Here is a 23,607-nt window from a genome sequence, read left to right on the forward strand (position 1 = left end):
AGTGAGTGTTTAAGCCACATACCTACTGTTGAAACAGACCTGATAGCTCATCTATTTCCTTATGCATCATTGTAGATATAATTTTAAGGGTTTAAAGAAAAATGTGAGCCCCTTGCCATAGTAGGAGCTGGCCATGTGAATTTTACGTCTTGATCTATGGACAAGTACTGTGCTGACTCATGATATCGAAAAACTGAATTTTTGAAGTGAGATTTGCTTTGGTGATCCTGGTGCTTTGTACCTCTCTCTGACCTGCTGTCACTTATTCCCTGCACTACCCCACCCTTGTCTTTTCAGCCTTCCTCTCCTTGTCATACCTATCTATTCTGTCATTAATTTACCATCAGGTAATTAATTGAGTTCCCTCCCTAGTGAGCGATACAGCTCAGTGTTCTCTTTAATTGGCAAATCAATAATATTTGCTAGCATTTATTGAGAACTCAACTACAAGCCAAGCCCCTGCTTAGCAGATTAGAAGAATGATCTGATTTAATTCTCAGAGCAATCCTAAGACGTGGATACTATCATCATCCACAGCTATGCATTAAGGAAATGGAGTCCCACAGGAGGTTACACATAATGATCAAGGTCACACAGTAAATGGTAGCACCTGAATTCAAACTTGGGTGTTCTTATCCCACAGTCTATGCTTCTAATCACAATATTATAGAATTTTGTGACCTAGATAGTGGGGGGGCAGGTGTCTCTGAAAGTTGAGAGAGGCTTTCTCTATAAAATCATAACATAAAAGCAGCCATCTGCTCTGAATTAGGATGAGATCAGTGTGATGCTGATGAACATCAAAAATATTTTCAAGTTCTTAAAAGTGCACATAAGACAGGTGTGTATGAAGAGCTTCACTGCCCCAGGAACTGAAATTCTCTCAAGAACTAGGCAGTAGCCTTTTGTTTTTCAAGCTCTCTGAGATGACGTGGCTATATGCTGTGAGCTCTCTGGCTGTCAGGCTCACATTAAAATATTGAAGTGGCATCAACTCATAGGCAGTCTGATGTGAACACTGGGGATTTGGTCACACATGTAAGTAACCTGTCGCACTAAAAGCAGCAGTACACAGAGTCACTTCATGCAGCAAGATGGGCCTGTCGTGTTTGTCCTGCTTTGTAACCCCAGGTAACCACTCCTATAGATGAGTTTCCTGAAAAGCTTTTTGTTCTCTCACAAATGACCTGATGGCTTCTTCACTAAAGGCACTCAGAAAAAGTGTGTATTTGCTGTGGAAACATCCAGTGTCATCAGATCAGTTTGGCATAAGGCCACAGTAGCCCTGAACACTCAGGTTTCTAACTCTACTGGGATATTCTGCAAAGAAAGTATCAGTCCTGACCCAGAGATAATGGGGTTATGATGAGGGAAGGAGATACGTAGATCCTCAGGTGAATTAGGCCACGCTTGGAAGTTGTTTCCTTTAAAACCCTACACAGAGAACTGTGGTGGAATGGCTTCCCTGTCAAAGCGCTAGCCTGCCTTTGGGTATTTTACACCACTTGCTTAAACATTCAGACTCTCCTGAGCATCTGGCCCAATTTCTTGACAAAGTTATATCAGGGGATGAATGATAATTACAGTGTGGAAACGTTTATTCTATCAGTAAATGAAGGGCCATCCTTAAAGTTGCATAGTTAGAGGACTGGTTTAGGAGGATAACTGTAAAAGGCAACACAACACTGCTTCTGGAGACTTTGATCCTAATTGGTAAAATTCCAAAGTTTTCAAGTTTGTGTCAAATTCTTACTTTCCTATCCTCCCAGTTGGACTTAATGGGAAAATAATGGAAACGAGTAAATGCTTTGTAAATTCCCTTGATTTTTTTCTCCTTTCTTCAATTCTTCTGCATCCTATGATCACATCTTGAAATCACCTAGCTTATATTTTCTCCTTGGAACTGTAAGCAGTCATAATTGGCTTCATTTGAAAATCAATTTCAACATCATAGATCATCAACTTATATTTGATTAATTAAATTAGTGCTCATCAGTGTTATGAAGACAGGGAACAAGCTTGGAAACCTCCCTGAGTGCTGCCATCATGTAGGAAATTAATCAAGATTTCTAAGGGCTAGGTCCTGACTTCAGTGATGAAAATGGGAAGCAAAATTATTTTCTGTTTATCTGCAGTAATACTGCATATTCATCCTAGAAAGATTCGGGACAAAGATCTCATCTTTAAAGACAAAGGTTTGAGTGACAACTCTGCCACTTTTGCTAGCTGGATAACCTTGGTAAAGTTATCTAAAGTCTCTGAAACTTAATTTCCTCAACGATAAAACAGGACTAATAGTACTGACTTCACAGGAGTGTTGTGAGGATTAAATGAGACTAGGAGTCTACAGAATAGGAATCAGGAAATTAGGATTTAAATCTTGGTTCTGGCCCTTAATAGCGAGGGGCGAATTCTTAGGTGAGTAATTTAAACCCTCTAAGCCTCAGTTTCCTGACCTGTAACAACATCCTACAATTTATAGATTTTTTGGTGACCATGTACTTGGTTTGCTCTCAAACTAACAAAAGAGTTACAATCCTGCAAACTTCTCTGAAGTGCAAAACTGATATGGAGCAGGGTACAATCATACTGCCTTGTGATTGACACCAGGTCTATTTTCCACTGCAGATCCAGAACTAAGTAAGTCTTTATGTTAGAATGGTCTCCATTTAGGAGGACAATTTCTTCCTGAACTCTTAATATCACATCATATTTAATGCCCACAAAAAGGATATGCTGTGAATTAGAGAACTAGCCTTGACAAGAAACCTGAGACTCTAAAGAAATTGCTTATTTACCAAACATGGTTGTTGTCCTCATTAGGGACTATTAGCACATCAAAACAACTAAACTTGCATAAGTGATATTTTGCTTTTCCTTATCCTTTTGCATTATAAAACATTTTGTTGACATACTGTGAATGCCTAATAAGTTTGGCAGCCATAAATAAACCATGAGGTAGAAAACTGAAGTATCAATACCAACACAATTTACTCAAATAATTCCCTTGATGGGAATTTGCTTGAAATACAATTATATTCACAAACTGATTTGGTAGGATTGAGACCAGTAAAGTTCATTTCATAGAAATATGACACATAGAATGTGTATTATTCCATCTGAGAGCTAACATGTCATACATATCTCTCTTCTTTCAATTCAATTTATGTTGTTGTCATTAATACTTGTGTGGAAACATAGGACTTTTTTGAATGAAAAGCAAGAAAAAATGTTAAGTCAAAGAACAAGGAATAAAGGTAATAGCACAGAATAGTGACTATGAACTTGGACTCAAGGATGAGATCGATGTAGGATGAATCCTAGATTTGTAATATATTTACCAGCAATATGATTTGAGGCAAATCACTTAATATCACTAAGCCTCAATTTTCTTATCTGTTACATGTTAATTATATTAGGACCTACATTGTACATTAAAAATTTAAGAGGAGAATGAACCTGGCATAGAATGCACGCTTAATCAATGATAGCTATGGTGCAGTGGAAAGAAATTGATCTTTCACTCAAGAAACTTATGTTTTAGTTTTCCATTTTATCACTAATTTGCAATATGATATTGAGCATATCCATTCCTTATCTTTCAATTCCTTCACCTATCAAAATGGACAAATGAATTAGACCCCTAAGGGTTGGTATGGCTCTAAATTTATCCTCATTGTATATCTTATTATGTTCTTAGGTGTCACTATCTGGGCCAAATTTCTAGAACCTGACAGATCGGTAACTGCAGAGTCAGATGATTATCTTAAAACAAGGTAAAAATTAGCCCATCTCCTATGTTTAAGCTTTCATTTTTAAAAATATTTATTTGTTTATTTTGAAAGATAATGAGGTGGAGAAGGTTGAGAGGGAAAGAGGGAGGGAGGGAGGGAGGGAGAGAGAGAGAGAGAGAGAGAGATAAAGAAAGAGAATCTTCCATATGATTGTTCCCTCCCAAGATAGCTGCAATGGCCAGTGCTGGGCCAGGCTGAAGCCAGGGTCTCTCACATGCGTGGCAGGGTCCCAAACACTTGGGCCATCAGCAGGGAGCTGGAACAGAAATGAAGCAACCAGGACAAGAATAAGAGCCCAGATTAGGTGGCGGAGTGACAGTCAGTGGCTTTACCCTCTATGCTACAATACCGACCCCTAACCTTTCATATTTAATACTGATTACATCCCCAAGTTATGTGTGGCACCCAGAAGTACACTACATTGTGTGATTTCTTTTAAAGTAAGCACATGTGGAATTTGTTTCACATTGATAGGAGGGTTTTGGGTAGTCATGTTTTAGATAAAGAAGGCAAAATCTTACTTAAGGGGAAAAAGGTAAGGGAGAAAATGAAAAGCATATAAAAAAGCACAAGGGTGGGGCTATCATTATAACTCCTGTTTAAGTTTCCATTTCCCCAAGGTTATTTTCTTCTCAAGTTTGAAGTAGTTGCTTTATGTATGGGCATATTTGTGCTAAATAAATATTCTCCTCTCTGGGGAAGGTCCCTATGTCAAATAGCATTGAGGAGAAACTGACCTTTATGCTCAAGCTTTCCCAAAGCTCACAAATTGCTCAAAACTCAAATACTAGCAGAAATAAATATGGGATCTAGAGAAAAGGGCACCTCAGGGCAACTTCACAGCAGCCCTGACCATTCACCACCCCCAGGGCATAGCCACTGAATTGCAAGTCAGGACACTGAGGCAGTTCCTAGCTGTTCAGAGGAATGACCACATATATTTCCCTAGCATCTTAGTATCTTCCTGTTAAAAGATTGCATATTTACCCAAAAGCAATAGCCATCTTTAAGTTTTATGCTAAAAGAGGCAAATAGTTGCAATGACTTTAAATGATGACCAGAGTTATTTTAGTAGGAGAAGAATATATGTTTTAAGAGCAATTTAACTCAACTATGACCTCCCATCTGTTTGACTCCAAGTGGTTTCCACTAATTTTATCTTCCAGATACACATGAACCCTTATCACAGTAACAGTAACTTAATAAAGGTAATTCCTTTTCTTCTTAAAGGGGTGAAAGGGTAGAAAGATGTGGGAGATGCACATCAAATTACCTGAAGGTTCAGCCATCAGTGATTTAAAAACAAGTCTCCAAATGATTGTGGCAATCACTGGCTTTATTTTTCTCCTGAACTCATCACAACCACTCTATTATAGCTGAGGTAACTAGAGAATACAACTTCTCTCTACACGAAGTTAATAAAACAGTTCACATCGGTCTGCCTCTTTCATTATAAATAAAGCCAAAAATATTAAAATTCTGGTAAAGAAAATAAATTTTAAAAATCAATCACTACAAGGGACAAGGTTGTGGTGAAGTGGGTTAAACTGCCACTTGTGCTGCCGGCTTCACTTATTGGTGCACCAATTTGAGTCCATACTGTTTTGCTTTCTTTTTTTTTTCTTCCTAAAGAAGCCTTTTATTTAAGGAATACAAAGTTCGTGCATTTCATAAGTACACTTCAAGAATATATTCATTCTTCCCACCATACCTGCCCTACTACCCACACTCCCATTGCTCCTCCTCCTCCCTCTCCCATTCTCAGTCCCATTCTCTGCAAAGATACATTTTCAATTAACTTTATACAAAGAAGACCAACTCTATACTAAGAGTTTGACAATTTGCATGAAAAAGGAAAAAAAATAAACAAACTGTTCCTCAACCATTGAGACAAGGCTGTTCAAAGTCATTGCATTTTGAACTTTGTTTTCAATCTAGTTCCCCTGCTAATGCATCTGGGAAAGCAGCAGAAGGCCCAAGTGTTTGGGCCCCTGCCATCCACATGGAAGATCAGGTTGGAATCTGGGCTCTAGCCTGGCCCAACATTGGCTGTTGCAGCCATTTGGAAAGCGAAGCAGCAGATAGAAGATTTATTTCACTCTGTCTCTCCTTCTCTGTCACTCTGACTTTTCAATAAATAAATCTTTAAAAAAATTGCTGTAACTGGTCAGGTGATGGAATTAATAACAAGTTGAAGTAAAAGCAAACCTTGACTTTCAGTAAACGTTGATTTAATTTTGAACTTAAAATATGCCTGGGGGCACCGGCGCTGTAGTGCAGCAGGTTGAAGCCCTGGCCTCCCATATGGGAGCCAGTTTGAGTCCTGGCTGCTCCTATTCCTATCCAGCTCTCTACTATGGCCTGGGATAGCAGTGGAAGATGTGGAAGATGGCCCAAGTCCTTGGGCCCCTGCATCCGCGTGGGAGACCTGGAAGAAGCTCCTGGATCCTGGCTTTGGATCCGCACAGCTCCAGCCGTTGTGGCCATCTGGGAATGAACCAGCGGATAGAAGACCTCTCTCTGTGTCTCTACCTCTCTCTGTAACTCTGTCTTTCAAATAAATAAAATAAATCTTAAAAAAATATACCTGGGCTCTCTTTCCAAAGATGTTGTTACGAAGAGAAGGAATCACTCATAATAACGCTTGTTGAAATATTAAGGAAAATAATTTTATCTGCCTTCATTGACTTCTACTAAAGGTTACCCTGATTGTCAGATGAGAGTTCAGGGAAGGGTCCTGGGGTCCAATATGTACCTGCTAGGTAATCCCCTACAAAGGAGTGAAGCCTTTCGTTCTTATTTACAGACAATTCTTCCGAAGAAATGGGCCTTATGACAGAATGTACAGATGTCTTAAGTTCATGATAATGTTTCAATTATTACAAATCTGGGTGGCCAAGAGCAGACTGGAGGAAAAAAAAACTTTATCCAAAGTAGTGAATGCAAAATGAGAAAGGGCAAAAGAGACACATTGTCCAAAACTGGTTCTTCTTGGGTTTGTAGGTTTGGAGGATTAAGGATGACATTCAATAATCAGGATAATTGTGTATTTTTTCCAGATTCTCATCTAAATTAGGGACTCTTAGGCTGGTAATCCTAGAAACTAAAGGTTTGTAAAATGGGGTCCCAGATTAAGTGACCAATGAAATATATGCATCATAGTTCAGAATTAGGAACTCTATGTACTTAATTCAGAACGAGATACTCCTTGCCTCAAGCAATTATTAGCTAATTACTTAAGAAGAAAATACTAAGTATTCCAAAGAATAATAGTGCTCATGATGTGTTCAGTGCTCAGCAATTTCTGGATTTATTCTGTGTTCAATTTATAAAATCTTCAAATTAGTCAACTGTTTGGGCTAGGTTTGGCAAAGCTCCTTTCATGATTACAGGAAATGTTCAAGGATATTAACAGGATCATTGGCTCTCCCTACATCTAATTTTCTTAGTAAGGATTTCTGTTTTGTCTTTTCACATGAAGGCTATGCCTAAGTATTCCTTTCCATGGTTGTCAATTCACTCAGCATGTAAGCAGTATGTGATACTTGTGCATGCATTTTGGGGCAAAGAGTGATGGGACTACTAAGGCGCTCTTTTTAATTTGTGTGTGTGTGTGTGTGAGAGAGAGAGAGAGAGAGAGAAAGAGAGAGAGAGAGAGAATATGTAGGTGCCTTGGAAGAGGCAAGAGCCCAGTGAACTGTTGCTGCTAATTTACAAAGACTAGTGACTAATTCCAAACTTTGAAAGTATTTGGCATTAAAATAATCATTGCTTTAATCAATAAAATATTTGCCAATAATAATGGATGTGCATGGTCAATCACTTCTTTACACAACTTCAGGGCATCCTATCATGTACCCCAAGGAATGCCATTCACATAGAAATTAGTGTAAATATGTCCCTGGATTTGGGTAATGAGGTGATATTGCTTACTACTTTTTATATCTAATATTTACTTCTCTTTCCAGCAGCAAAGTAAGTTTCTTCAGACATTTCTGGTTGTCACAACGGGGGGAGGGTGCTACTGATATCTTGTGAGCAGAGTGCAGGTATTCTGGTAAACATCCGACAAGGCATGGAAGAGTCACCTGTGACAAAGGATTACCTGAGAGTGAATGTTAATAATGCTGAGGTTGAGAAAACCTCCTTTTAGGGGATTCTTTTCCTCATGGTATGCATGCAGTTTTGACGAGGGCTGGAGCACAAAACTTTGCTGGGATTTTGATCCTTGTTTAAAGTGACACAAGGACAGAAAAAAGCCAAACCACTTCAATCTAGTGATAGTGTATAGATGAAATCACTTTGTAATCTCCATTGCCTAGTCATCTAGAATGGACCTGGATTCTTTGCTATTCCTATTTCTAAATCTACTTCCCAAGCCTTCCAACCATCTTGAGGTACTCTTTGAATAAATTCCATTTTTTTCTTTACTTATGAAAAGCTTGCTTCTATCCCTTGAAATTAAGAGCCCTGTGGGCACCACCCACTTTTACAGAAGGACTACTTGGGAAACTTTCTTTGGATATTAGTGTTATGTATTCTATAATGTCAGACACCATCTTATTTTCTGGGTTGTGTGAGACATGATCCTTTTCTATCAGGAACTTAAAAATCTAGTTGGGAAGTATAAACAAAGGGAGATTTGATTTGTATTCAAAGTGCTGTATGTTATGAAATAAATGAGTGGCCCAAAGAAATAGTAAATGCTTCAGGATTTGTGAAGGGGGAAAGTAGCTTAGACCAGTCCAAAAGGGACAAATATCATATGTTCTCCCTGATCCATGGCAACTAGACGAGCATCTGAAATCATACCCATTTGTTGCCGTTGAGTTCTCAACAATGTTGCAGTGGGTTCGTTTCTGAGAGGAGCAGCGTGGTGGGGGCAAGAGGCGTGGAGTCACCACAGACTCCGGGAGTCCGGTGAAAGCAGGCTTGAGGCGAGCAGCCCACAGACTCATTTATTTGAGTTAGTACAACAGCTTATATAGCCAAGACCAGCCAATCTGGTCAAGGGGCGGTCTATGCCCCAACCAATCACAGCCTGTTGCCAGGCAGTTTCCAAAGCCATCCAATCACAGCCTGTTGCCAGTCAGGCTCTTGTTGCCAGGCAGTTTCTGAAACCATCCAATCGCGGCCTGCCGTCAGTCAGGCTCTGTTGTCATGTGGTTTCCTCTGTTGTCATGTGGTTTCCGAAGCCATCCAATCACAGCCTGTTGCCAGGCAGTTTCTGTTGTCAGCAGCCATCTTGGCATGAACTTTTCACCTCAGTGGCCATCTTGGCATGAACTTTTCACCTCGGTAGCCATCTTGATATGACCTTTTCACCTTATTCCACCACACCCATTGAAGTGAAATGGACACTATGAGAGACAATGACATGATCAGCCCTTGTCTAGACTGTTGAGGAACAACTTACTATTTTATTCCTTTTAGTATTTTTGTTGTTTTTGTTGCTCTGTTTGTTGTACATAAGACCACTGGTTGAACTCTGTAATCAATGCACAATCATTCTTAGGCCTTTAAAATTAACAGAAAAGTGATCTCTGTTAAACATAGGAGTGGGAATAAGAGAGGGAGGAGATATATAGGTTGGCACATGCTCACTCAGACTTACTTCCAATGGTGGAACTAGAAATGTGCCAGGGGATTTCAACTCAATCATACCAAGGAGGCAGGTACCAATGCAAGCGCACTTGGTAAAGTGATAAGTATAAATACACAACCAATCAAAAAGATAGGGTATGTGTCAAAGAGATTTCGCAAATAAGACCAGTGTAAGCAAATAATGAAGGATAGAATTTAAAGGGAAAGAATGATCCTGTGGGGGAAGCAGGACACACAGCAGACTCATAGAATGGCAAATGCCCAAAACAGCACTCCTGCCTCAGAATCAACCCTTGGGACATTCGGATCTGGCTAAAAGGTCCATGAGTCTCACAGGCATGGAAAGCCATGACACGGTGGCAATAAACAATCTAAATGAAAGATCCTGGTGAACAAGACCCCAGCAGAAGGAACAGGCCATTAAGAAGAGAGGCGCCTTTCTCTGAAGGGAGGAAGGAACCTCCACTGTGACACAGCCTTGACTAAACAAGTTCAGAGTTGATGAACTCAAGGGGCTTCCATAGCCTAGACAGCTCAGAGCAAGAGTCTCGGGTGATTGCGGACGTCATAAATAAGAGTGCCAATTGTTAAATCAACAATGGGAGTCACTGGGTACATGCTCCCCTATGTAGGATCTCTGTCCTTAATGTGTTTTACTATGAAACTTAAAAACACTACTAGTCGAACAATACCCTATACCTTGTGTGGTTGTGTGAGTGCAGCCTGTTGAAATCCTTGCTTAGTATATACTAAGTTGATCTTCAGTATATGAAGGTAATTGAAAATGAAACTCGATGAAGGGCGGGATGGGAGAGGGGGTGGGAGATGGGAGGGCCACGGGAGGGAGGGAGGTTGGGGGGGAAGCCACAACAATACAAAAGTTGCACTTTGTAAATTCACATTTATTAAATAAAAAAAAACTATAAAAAATAAATAAACATTGGCTGCCACAAAAAAAAAAAAAGTAACTTAGAGTGTCATTTGGGAAGCTTGCTAGAGGATATAATATTTAAGCAGGCTTTTTGAGGACAACTAGTACTTAAGAATGGTGAAAAGGAATGAGGAATCTTAGCATTGTGGGCATGCTGAAATCAGGCAGAACTGAATTCAGATCCCTGTTTGGTTGTTCAAAAGCTGGTTGACTTTGGCTGAGTTATTTGTAAAATTTAATATACAAGGGGCTTGAACACTGCCAGTGCAGGGCAAACAGCAGATACTAAGTAAATTACAACTGTGGTAACTGTTATTATTTGTTTCCAAACTTGAGGAAAAGGTTTAAGCCAAGATATAGAGTTGAAAATTTATGAAATATGTTAATGTGGCAGATAAGGAAAGTAACTTGGCTACAGCATTGATAAAAGACTCCTAGGATAAAAGAACATTTTTAAAGCTATATGGTGGCTGCTTTTCTGTTCCCAAGTGACAAGTTCAGAGTTTATCCTTTTGTAAATGTAAGAGACACCGACCAGTTTTGAACGGTTAAATGTTTTTTGAAAATAGTGATTTTGGAATGGAATCTCAGTGCTAGGGTGTTGAATGGATTTGAGGGGATCCATCTCATTGACCTTAACATATAAAGTTTAAATTGATTTCATTTGCAGAAATTAGTGAGTTGTTATCCTTCTTCTATCTCCTACCTGTTTTTTTCTGGCAAATCTAATTAAACAGATTCAAGTCAACAACAAAAGAAGACAATAAAAATTATAATATGTAGGCAAGTGTTTAGCTTAGCAGTTAAGATAGTGGTTAAGCTACCACCATCCTACATTGGGGTGCCTAGGTTTGATTTCCAACTCTGGCTTCCTGCTAATGCAGACCCTGGGAGGCAGCCATGATGTCAAGTAATTGCATTCCTGCCACCCATATGAGTGACCTGGATTGAGTTCCCAACTACTAGACCTAGCCCAGGCTGTTGTGGGCACTGGGGGAGTGAACAAGCATATGAGAGCCCCTATCTCCCTGTTTATCTATCTTTATGTCTCTCTTTTCCTCTAAAGTAATGAAAGAAAATTTAAATAATAATAATATATAACATGAACAATGTGGTTAAATAATTTATTCAATCAAACAAATAATTCTATTGATGTCTTATACTAATTTCATGGAAATTGAGCCATCATTTCAGTCACACTAATTGATCTAATTGTAGTTGTAAATACAAACCAGTGTCTACAATTAAAAAAGAGTTAATTTGGGTATTTTCAGGAAAGATGGTGTCAAAATTATAAAACCTCACTTTAGAATGAAGCAGCTTCACTACTATATAAAGACTGGTATCATAGTATACTCAGTGGGGAAGTTATATTTAAGGATGATTAAACAAAAGCAGCAATAGAGGGAATTAGATAGAAGGGATTGTAGTCTGAAATGTTACTACTAAACTACATCCCTTGCTCCCATTCTTTCAATCAAAACATGAAGCTTAAATGGAAAACTCGAAGACTAGCTGAGACCCCAATTAGTTCCTTTCAAGATCCAGGATAAGTTTTCTAATATAATTCTAAATCTCTGCTCTGTTGTTCGAGGGACTTGGGATTGTGATTTCTCCCCTTCCTTTCCCAAATAGTAACTGGTAGTTTCAGATTATATTTAAAAAAATAATAAGAAAGAAATGAACTTGCCTGCCCACGGCAGCATGCACTTAAACTAATCTGCAAATGCTGTAATTATGCAGGGTGATGATAGATTAATCTCTGGGCTAATGGTCAGCATCCACAGGAACTGCTACAGTTGCCGCTTTATCATCACCAATCTTTCCTTCTTGGCCATTCCCAAACCTCAACATGATATTGGAAACTGATGAAGCTCCATGCCTGTACAGCTCATTGGGATGTGCGAGGAAAAGTGCACATTCATCCCTTTCCATTCATGGGTTTGGGGTGGGGTGGGGAAGCATATGTGTATGAGGTTTCCTACAGGAATCAAATTTCCACTGGCTGTTTACCAAGAAGCCACTTCCATTGGCCTAGGATCCTTAGCTTAGTTAATTAGTGTGGAGTTAAAGAGGATAAAGCCACTGATTACTGAACTCTTCTACCTATTTTCTATCAACAGCATGTTTCTGTCTTGCTATCCATCAAAGAATGGAGGTTTTGGTCACATAATGACTGAATAAGACAATATAAGATTCATTTAGCATCATCTCCAAATTGGCCATAATTGTAATTGCTTTCTTTTTTTTTAAAAAAAAAAAGGCCTTTTTTTTTTTCTGACAGAGTTAGTGAGAGAGAGACAGAGAGAAAAGTCTTCCTTCTGTTGGTTCACCCCCCAAATGGCCGCCACAGCCGGCGCGTTGCGCTGATCCGAAGCCAGGAACCAGGTGCTTCCTCCTGGTCTCCCATATGGGTGCAGGGCCCAAGCACTTGGGCCATACTCCACTGCCACAGGAGAGAGCTGGACTGGAAGAGGAGCAACTGGGACAGATTCTGTTGCCCCAACTAGGACTAGAACCCCGTGTGCTGGCGCCACAGGCAGAGGATTGGCCTAATGAGCCGTGACACCGGCCTGTAATTGCTTTCTTTACCTTTCAAAGTCACCGTGTAGCTCACTTGAGACAACGTATCTGGAGGTACTTTGAAAACGATAAACCACCTGGCACTTAAAATTAGCATTAAATATTGATAAATGTGACCTCAATTATTGACATTTAGCAATAATAAAAAAATGGTAGGGGATGGCCTGAGTGCTTGTCCTCTGCACCCATGTGGGAGACCTCGATGAATTTCCTGGCTTCTGGCTTTTGATTGGCCCAGCTCCGGCTATTGAAGCCATTTGGGAAATGAACCAACAGGTGGAAGACCTTTCTGTTTCTCCCTCTCTGCGTCTGTAACTCTACCTCTCAAATAAATAAATAAATAATCCTTTAAAAATAAATGTAAAATTGCTGTGTTTTATTTCTTTTACTTTAATTATATTTTGAGTACACAGTCCATGCATATTGCTCAAAGTGCCCAAAAATTATATAGTGAAGACTAAACCTTCCTTCTGCTTGCCTATATGAACCTTCCCTCAACTCCAACCATTTTTAGCAAACCAGTTTCTCTCCTCACAGGAAATCACTCTTAACCAGTTGTATGTGTATCCTTTCAGAAAAATTCCACACCTACACATAGAAATGTTTATATGCATATACACAGAGAGACATTTAGAGTAATAATAGCATTTTGTGCACACTATTTTGAACTTTGCTTTATTTTTATTAAATAGTGTATCTTGGAGATGTTTTCACATCAAATGTACAAATATAACCATCTTTTAATAGCTGTATTATTATATGAAACCATAACAATTTTAGTTAACCAATCTCCAACTGATTGATATTTAGGATTTTTAAAAATGTTTTGCTATTATAATCAATAGCTAACAACAATGAAACTGAACATCTGATATGATTGGGTTTTGAATTCAAATATTTGAATTTTGTTTATTCACTATGTTTCAGTCCAGATCATTAAAAGTGTAGTGCTTGTATTTATGAAATGTAGATATTGTATTTGTGCCAAATTATGAATCTTATTAAGTATGTACCTCTATTAGGTATCGAATGTCAAATTATGCCAAAAATCAGCTTATCTTAAAAAAATGTTATTCAATTCCGTAAGAACAAAAACACTGTAGGACATTAAGAAATATTTGTTGGAGTGACAGGCATTTGGTCCTGTGGTTTGGTTGCTATTTGAGATCCCCACATTCCATATGAGTCCCTGGGTTTGAGTCCCAGTTCTGCATTGCATTCAGCTTCCTGCTAATGTGCATGTGGGGAGGCAACCGGTGGTAACTGAAGTACTTGGGTCTCTGTCACCCATGTGGGAGACCAGGATGGAGTTCCTTCAGCCTGGCCCAGCCCAGTCTATTTGGAGAATGAACCAGTAGGTGGAAGGTCCATTCTCCCTCTCTCCCTCTCTTTCAAATAAGTAAATGAACATTTTTTAAAATACTTATTAGAAAAAATGAGAAAATTAATTCACTACAATTTTCCCATTTGAACAGTTGTTACTACAACCTCTTAACTAGTTTTTTTTTCTTCTCCAGTCTGTTCCATGTATCAACTAGTCATCAATATATAGCACTTGCTTTGAGTTATTTTCTTGTTACAAGAATTTACAATGACACTCTCGCTTAACAACCACATCATGACCAAATAAATGAGCCTGTTTCTTAGCATCTCCACAGTTGAGCCCCACGTATCTATCCAGTTTAATTAGTAATTCATGGTGCTGGAATCATAAGCAGCTGACTCTGCATTCCATTCCATTCAACCCCTTCTCACCAGATCATTCTCCTATAAGGACATTATGCTTGCTAAATTCTATTTCTGTGCCTTGGTTTGGGTTGTTAATCTTTACTGAATTTCTTCTTCCTTACTCTGTGCTTTTTAAATCTTCTCCACCCCTTAAGGTTCATATGAAGATCCAATTCCTTCATAAAACATCCCCTAAGCTGCTAGTCATATACCATTACCATTTATGAATTTGAGTTATAAGGATAAGTATATACACACATATCTCAAATTCTCTAATTTTTCATTAGATTATATTCTGTGTTCTATTCCCCGTTTTGTTACACTGGTCCAGTGTTTATAGTCCTAGACTGTAAATGGAAGACAAAGACTTTTTATTTTGGGGCCGGCGCCGTGGCTTACTTGGTTACTTCTCCACCTGTGGTGACAGCATCCCATATGGGCGCTGGGTTCTGGTCCCAGTTGCTCCTCTTCCAGTCCAGCTCTCTGCTGTGGCCCAGGAAGGCAGTGGAGGATGGCTCAGGTGCTTGGGCCTCTGTACCCGCATGGGAGACCAGGAAGAAGCACCTGTCTCCTGGCTTCGGATGGGCGTAGTTCCGGCCATTGCGGCCATTTGGGGGGTGAACCAATGGAGGGAAGACCTTTCTCTCTCTCTCTCTCTCTCTCAGTCTAACTATCTGTATATATATATATAAAGGACTTGATTTCTTTCTCCCTTAGCACCTAGCAAAGTACTTGGTATGCAAAAGATGCTCAAACAATATTTTTGATCAATTATTTTAATGAAGGCATGCATGCTTTATCATATCATTTTTAAAGATTTTATTTATTTATTTATTTAAGAGGTATAGTTACATACAGAGAAAGGGAGAGACAGAGAGAAAGGTCCTCAATCAGCTGGTTCACACCCCACAAGGTCGCAACGGCCAGAGCTGCACGGATCCAAAGCCAAGAGCCAGGAGCTTCTTCCAGGTCTCCCACATGGATGCAGAGGCCCAGGGACTTGAGCCATCTTCCACTGCTTACCAGGCCATAAGCAGAGGGCTGGATTGGAAGAGGAGCAGCCAGGACACAAACCAGTAACACACGGGATGCCAGCACTGCAGGCGGAGGCTTAGTCTACTATGTCACAACACTGGTCCCTATCATATTGTTTTTAGAAGTTGGGTTGAAATGTAGGGGATGATTCAGGGGTTGAGAAGGTCCATGCCACCAGAAATGCCCCTTAGGTTTATATTTTATTGAGACCATTTAGCACTACAAAGAATATATGGGTATTTAACATTTCTCTGATTTATCATTTTAAGCCTGTATTTCTTTACATACAAACTTATGAAAATCACCTAAAATAGTTCATTTGTTTCATCTTGTTGGAAAATGTAGCTGTTGAAATAGTCTGTTTCTGGTGACTCAATGGTGTTCTAAATGTGCTGGGAAATGAATATCATATGGATATCACAATATCCCACGTAGGAACACCATCTAATAAATGTTTACTCGCCATCAAATATATAAACATTAAATATCATACATGATAGAATCTTTCCTATCCTGTAATTTGTCTCAATTTTCCCATTACTTTCTTGTATTTTCTCTTCTAGCTTTACTCACAGACAAGCCTCCCAAGCCATTGTTCCCCATGGAGAATCAGCCAAGTGTTATAGATGTCCAGCTGGGTAAGTCGCCTTCTGGGAATCATAGATCCTAAACTTGTAACTTGTTCTCTGTTAACAGATGGGGAAAATTGCATGAACCAGGAAAGGTTTATTGCCACTGTTATTACATGCAAATCAATTTGTGTTCTGCTCATTTATAACCCTGGAGTTCAGGGCAATAGCAGTTTAAGGAAATGAGACTGTATTGTATCAAAGAATGGTAATACTAATTGGTTACACTGGGTATTAAATGTGCTGTATGACAGAGCTTTTTAGCTCTGTGATTGATAGGTCCATGGGTCCCTTGCATTGGTTATTGGTGCAGAATATTTTTCGTATATGTCCACCAAACACTCCAGAAAATAAACAACAGTCCTTCAGTACAACCTTTCCAATGATGTGATAATATTATTTCCAATGACACAAAGCATGGCTATTTAAAGCTTGTTTTTAGGTTGAAATGTTGAATATTTATGAATCATATAGTGTTGGGAAAGTAACAAATTATGGGTGTTACTGTTGTTTTACAGACACAAATAAGAAGATAAGCTGTTGAGCTACTTTCTTGAATTCCCTATCACTAATCCTTGTGATTTCAAGTACTGTAAGCCTGAAATGCAGAAGCTAGGATCTCTTGCAAACCATGGCCTTTAGTCTAAAGCATATTCTTTAATATTTGTGAGCTTTCATCTATTTTGGGTTTCATCCTAATATTCTGAATTTTTTTCTATTCTAAACAAGACAACCACAAGAGAACTAAGTAAATATGCTGGAAATGTGTTAGGCTTGTGGTGACTGTATGATTTATTGAAATTTATGACCATAGTGGTACTCGCCAATAATACAGCCAGGGAGGATGAACTGGTCCCAACATTTCACTCACTTTGGAAATTTTTTACTATTTTTTTTTAATTGTTGGAACCTTGTTTGTATCTCAAAAATAGGAGAGAGAAGATTCCATTCCCAACAGCATGCTCACTTTCTGAAATGAAATATGGTGCACTATAGTTTTTAAATGCAGTCTAGCAATATGAGTACCAAGAGAAAATGTTAAGTATTCTGTAATGAGTGGATTGTGGAAATTCTGAATATTTTGTAAATAAACATTGAAATGTTAGAACATGGCTTTCCCTATATTTCCTGTATTATTTTGCAGTCATTGCATTTTTTGGAACTAAATCTAGTTGTAATTTAAATCTATAAATTACTAAAATAATTTGTTTCCAATTTGCATGAGATATAGGCCTGAAAGTTTCAGTTTTTAGTTTGCAACACAATATGGAATAACTTTATTTACAGAAAGATGGAGACCTGTCCATTTTTCCTCCCAGCAAGGCTGCTTCTCTGAGATGTTAAAGCAACCATATAAATCAGAAAAAGGAAAACAAAATCAGTCAAACCAGATCTTTGACTTTTCAAAGAGCACATGTCTAGCTAATTTTAAGTGATTTTAACTTTTCCACAGATTTATTTAGCACTGTTTATTCATAACTGGAAACCATCTTGTAAGTTGCTCTTAAACTTAAAGTAAAGTGACGTTAGAAGTACTATAAATGTGAGAGAACTGCGTGTCTGTGAAGGGTTTGCAGTCAAAATAATGAGTTTCAAAAACTACTGGTGTAAAAGAGAAATAAAGTTAACTGGGGCTATTGGATGACTCTGTCTATGTGTAGAAAACTGCCAAATTCAGGAAGGTAATGAAAACTTCTAGAAATTATTTACTAAAATTTTTAAAAGTTTATCAAGCACATTCGGCTTCAGACATCCTCCAACTAGAAGTAAAATTAGAACTAACAAAAATTGCAGTGATGCAATCCAAATGGCTAAGCATATTACCCAGTTTGGGTTTCCTAAATCCTATCACTTATAATTTGAAACATTAGCAGATTGAAGTTGGCCACTTATGTTTTGATACTCATACTATCTAAATATGTTTTCCTATTTCCTACCTGCCCTTCAGAATCTGGGCTAGTCTTAGGGACATGCTTAACTAATAGAGTACACAATAAATGATGTTCTGAGATTTCAGAGACTGAGTCAAAAGATATTTGAAACTTCTGTCCCAGTCTCTTGGTCTGACGTGAAACCACCATGCTTCTCAAAGCTGAGGCCACATGAAGAGGCCTAAGACAGCATGTGGAGAGGAGAAAGGATGGGAGACAGCAAATTCACAAGGCATTTTAATAAAGATATCATCTTAGAAGTGAATCTGCAGCCACAGCTGCCCCGGCGTATGCCATTTGTATCAGAGACATGCCACTGAACCGAACTATTCTCAAATTTCTGGCTCCAAAAATATGCATGAAATAAAGAGGTTATCACTGGCCACTAAGGATAGATAACCAGAACAAATAGCAAATAGTTTCTCTAGAACATTCTCAACTCTTTCTTTTCTGTGGACAAGAATCCCACACATTGAGAACTGGTATTGTGGCACAGGGGTTATGCTGCCTCTGGTGACTCCAACATCCTATATTGGAGTGCCCATTTGAGCCCCATCTGCTGTGCTTTCAATCCAGCTTCCTGTTTGCATGCTCTCTCTCTCTCCCCCCCTCTCCCTCTCCCCCCTCCCCCCCCCCACTCCCTGACTCACTCTCTTTTGCACTGTCACTTTGCCTTCCAAATATAGATACATTTTAAATAATAAAGAATCCCACACATCCATTTTATGTAAAATGAGAAATGTGGGAAACACCTAAGCAGTAACTTCAAGGTAGTTTTAGAAAATCTTATCTGGAATGATTTGAGAATTTATACTCCATCTCAGTTCTGGATACTTCTAAAGTATGGCTTCTAAAATTTCTAGTAAGTAAAAATTTTCAGAAGAAATAAATTCTTTTTAGTGTGTGGGGTTGGCATCAGCACAAATATTTTGTTGTGTCTCTAGAGGAAAATAAACATCTTGACTTTGTATTTCCTATGGTGTAATCCATTAGTCAACTGCAAGGTTCTAGAAATTTACATACATTTTTGCTGACACAGTGATGACAGTTTGGATGTTACTAAATTGTGTTCATATTATAATGCTGAAAGAAGATTAATCGTAACAAAATAACCATGTATTTTGTGATGACAAATGTATTCTTAACAAAATAATATGAAAACTATTACTCTCACAAAGCTAAAACTGTGACAATGTATGAAATACAAAGACAAAGATAATGTATAACATGCATACACAAATCCAATTTGGTCTTGCTATCTTCTACCTATTTTTTCTCTTTTAAGGTAAATTTAGGTTTAAATTTGAGAAATAAATTTCTATACCAGGGCTGATTCTTTTTTAGCATCAAAGAAGGACTATATTTTCAATAATTTTTTAAAAGAACACTACATTATAATACTTTAATACTGTACATTTCATACCAAAGCATTAAAACATCATACAGATGTGTATCCTATTTGAAATGCATTGATTCTAGGAATTCCCTTCTCTATATACTAGTTCTTTTTATAGCACCCAAGTATATACTTTCCAAACTATAACACATTCTTAGAAGCTTTGAAAGAGCTGTATACAGATTTGGTTGCAAAGATTTGAGATGTACCATTTAATTTTAAGAAAGGATGAATTTAAAAAAATGTGCCATGTTCTTCTCACTAATGATGATAATTTTCTTCCCAGAGTTCCCTAAGATTTAAAATAAGCCAGACAGCATTACACATAAAATAAACATAAACATTGTTTACTTCTTTTTCTGTGTCGAAGAGTCAAAAAGAAGGCCTGAAGGCCTAAGGCATATTAGAAAAACCAAGACCAGTAGAACAGTTCAAGCTAATTAGAACATCTTAAATATTTAAAAAATCTAATAATTCATCTATAGATGTATTTGATCCAATTTGAAAGATTATTGTCCCTTCTTTTCTATTCTCATTCAGAATTTATTTAACTTTTACAGCTATTTAAATTTGTATTTCATGACTGTGTTACATACTACTGGCTCCAACTGTCTCTATGTATATAAGGGGTGTGAATCTTCATCAAAAATCAATTTCCTTAGCACATTAGTTTCTACTGGAAATTGTATTAGATCCCCTAACAGACAACTGCAAAAGACTATAAAAATAGAGGATAGATCAGGATATATCATTTAATACAATACTTAGGACTAGAACCTCAAATTAGGAAATTAACTGCTCAACCTAATCTGTGTTTTTAAACTTTACCTAAAAGCATCTATTGAACTCTTACTGTATGTCCAACAATGATTAGGTTCTGAAGATACAAAGTAAACAATAAGAGGTCCATATCCTCAAGAGGTTCTTATTCTAGTATGGAAGACAATGGGTAAGCAGAATTACAATTACTATGTTAATTGTCAAAACGGAGATGGGAAAACAGTGAGTTTTGTGGTGCATTCTCATATGATCAAAGTTCTGTGCTTTTAGGCTTTCACTCAGTTCAAAAACATAGCTTTGTAACATCAAGCTAAGTACTAAACTTACTAGAAAATAATTAAACATTACCAAATGTAGAACTTTTGGGGATCATAAATTGTTCATATTTTGCTTCAATATGGAAAATAATAAATATGGAAATGTATGATACACTGAGTCAGTTTAATTAGTAAAATTTGTGAACTCCTTCTAAAGTTGACATAGAACATAGTGTCCGAATGAACTCATCAACCAACTGAGCTGCAATGTCACACTAGACTTACTGTTAATACAAACAGCAATACATGATCATTTCATTAGCTGGAGGCATGACTTGGTATATGGATAGTATGTATTATGGTGGTATCAAGGCCCTTCTTTAATAAAAAACAGGTTCATTTATTTATTTGAAATTCAGAGAGAGAGAAGAGAGAAAAGAGAGAGAGAGAGAGAGAGACAGACAGACTTCCATCCACTGGTTCACTCCCTAAATGCCTGCAATGGCTGGAGCTGAGCCTATCCAAAACCTGTGGGTACAGGGGCCCAAGGACTTGGGCCATCCTCTGCTGCATCCCCAGGCACATTAGCAGGGAACTGGATTGGAAGCAGAGCAACCAGAACTCAAACCAGTGGCCATTTGGAATGCTGGTGCCACAGAAGGTGCCACAGCAACACCACAGCCCTGGCCCCAAGGTACTCTTTAAAATTCATTTTTAATATACTCTCCCTGTCCTCTCAGTATCAAATAACTCCTTGAAAACCTTAATGTAACATTGAATAATTGAGGACTTTGGAGAGTTTGGAGAAGAAAAAGGAGCATATCATGAACTCACTCAGTTTTCTTGGCGTACATAATTGGAGCTGGTTCATGGAAGCATTCCTTCACCTTATAGACAGTCTAGGGTTAGTTAATTATTTCCAAAAGACCAATATATTTGGGGTAACATGCACAAGCTTAGCATGGGCTACCCCAAAGTGAAAACCAACGTGTTGTATAACATGTGCATTATTTACAACTTTGGAATATCTGGGCCAAGCCTTTTCCCTAAGAACTGGCTATATTATTTATGACTGAGAATGAAAGTGCTTTCCTTACTTCTATTTCTGAAACTTAAGTTTATTTGGTTTGAGACTTTGAAGGATGAAAAGAAAAATAAAACAGTTCACTGAAGATACATATGATTATAATTTAACAAGTTGACTATGAATTTCTCTTTAAAAATATTATTGAACAATCCTCTATGCATTTATTGGTGTTTGAGGACATTATTTAGGCTTATTTCCTATTTAGATACTGATATCAGCTTGATAGTGTTTCATCATACATTTTAATGTTATAGCCATGATTTACGCATATGGGACCAAAAATATTTAAAAATTTACTGTATACAAAGTATTTTGATGGGTATTTGCATATGTGCTGTCTTATGCATTTCCCATAAGAGCTCAAAGTAGTGTTAGATAGGTACTGTTGAATCACTTATGACATAAGGAAACTCAACTTCAGACAGGTAAAACAGCTTACCTGAGGCTACATATTGAATAAGTGCCAGAAATAGGATTTCACACAAATATGATTCCAATGTTTGTATTACGATCTTTTTAACTTTCTATTTTTGGGGGGTGTGTATTTGATGTAGTGGTTAAATTTCCACTTGAGACACCTACATGCAGTATTGGAATACCTGGGTTCTATTCCCAGCTCTGCTCCAGATTCTGAACACCTACACATTAGTGTACCCTGGGAGGTAGCAGTGATGACTGAAGTAGTTGGGTCCTTGCCATCCACATGAGAAAGCTGGTATAAATCTTTGGTTTCTGGCTTCTGCTTGACAACCTCATCTGTTGCAGGCATTTGGGGAATGAACCAGCAGATATATGATTTCTCTGTCTCTCTCTCATTCTCTCTCTTGCTTTATGTCTCTCTACCTTTCAAAATAAATACATACATAAATAAATATTATTTATTTGGAAGGGATGGATGGAGGGAGGGAGGGAGGGAGGGAGGGGAGAAAGGAGGGAGGGACAGAAAGAGAGGGAATATGAAAATATTTCTATCTGCTGGTTCACTTTCCAAATGCTGTGAAAACCAGGACTGTTCTGTGCTAAAGCTGGGAGCCAAGAACTCAGTCCCAGTCTCCCACATGGCTGGCAAGAACCCAACTATTTGAGCCATCACTACTGCCTCCTAGGGTCTACGTTAGTAGGAAGCTGAAATCAGGAGTCAGAACTGGGAGTCAAACCCACTACTCTAATGGGGGATGAGGGCTTCATAACCAGTGTCTTAAGTGCTATGCCAAATACCTGCCTGTTTGTCAGTTTCATTTTAGTATATCGTTATGACAATGTTATCTAGGCCCCAAACTCTCAGCTACCAAAACTCTGTCCTAGGAAAAAAATAAAATATGGGTAGTTAGAGAATACTAATAATAGTATTGTTTAATAACAGCTCTCCTACTGGTACTGTTATTAATAAATAGTAATTGCTATCATGCTACTTAATATTATAATGCAATAAGAATACTTATTATATTAGTTAATAATAGCTCTACTACTACCATTATTAATTATTATTTGTAGTAGTAACAGCAGCACAAATAGTAAAATAATAGAGCTATCATTTATTCATTATGTAACAGGTACTTGGCACAACATTAAATATTTTATATGGGTTTATCTCATTTAATCTTCCCATAATAATTCTCTGAAATAGGATTGTTTTTCCCAGTTTCTAACAGCTTTATTTTGATATTATTTGTATGCCATACAATTGACTCATTTAAAACGTATTTCAATGGTTTTTTTAGTACATTCACAAAGTTGTCTAAACATCTCCATGATTTCAGAACATTTTCAACACTGTCAAAAAAAAACTACATATCCATTAGCAGTCATTTCTCAGTCCCTACTCTCTACTCTAGTCAACCACTAATCAACT

At 37.9% G+C, this 23,607-nt stretch overlaps 1 protein-coding gene across 1 annotated transcript in view; it reads left to right on the forward strand.

The window, feature by feature from the left end:
- Positions 1-23,607, forward strand: part of IL1RAPL2 (interleukin 1 receptor accessory protein like 2) — a 653,603-nt gene that overhangs the window by 290,276 nt on the left and 339,720 nt on the right. The window contains exon 7 of the mRNA XM_062183034.1: positions 16,239-16,313. Coding sequence (XP_062039018.1) covers positions 16,239-16,313 — 75 coding nt within the window. The remainder of the gene's footprint in view (positions 1-16,238; positions 16,314-23,607) is intronic.

Source organism: Lepus europaeus, chromosome X (assembly GCF_033115175.1).
Source record: "Lepus europaeus isolate LE1 chromosome X, mLepTim1.pri, whole genome shotgun sequence".
NCBI lineage: Eukaryota > Metazoa > Chordata > Mammalia > Lagomorpha > Leporidae > Lepus > Lepus europaeus.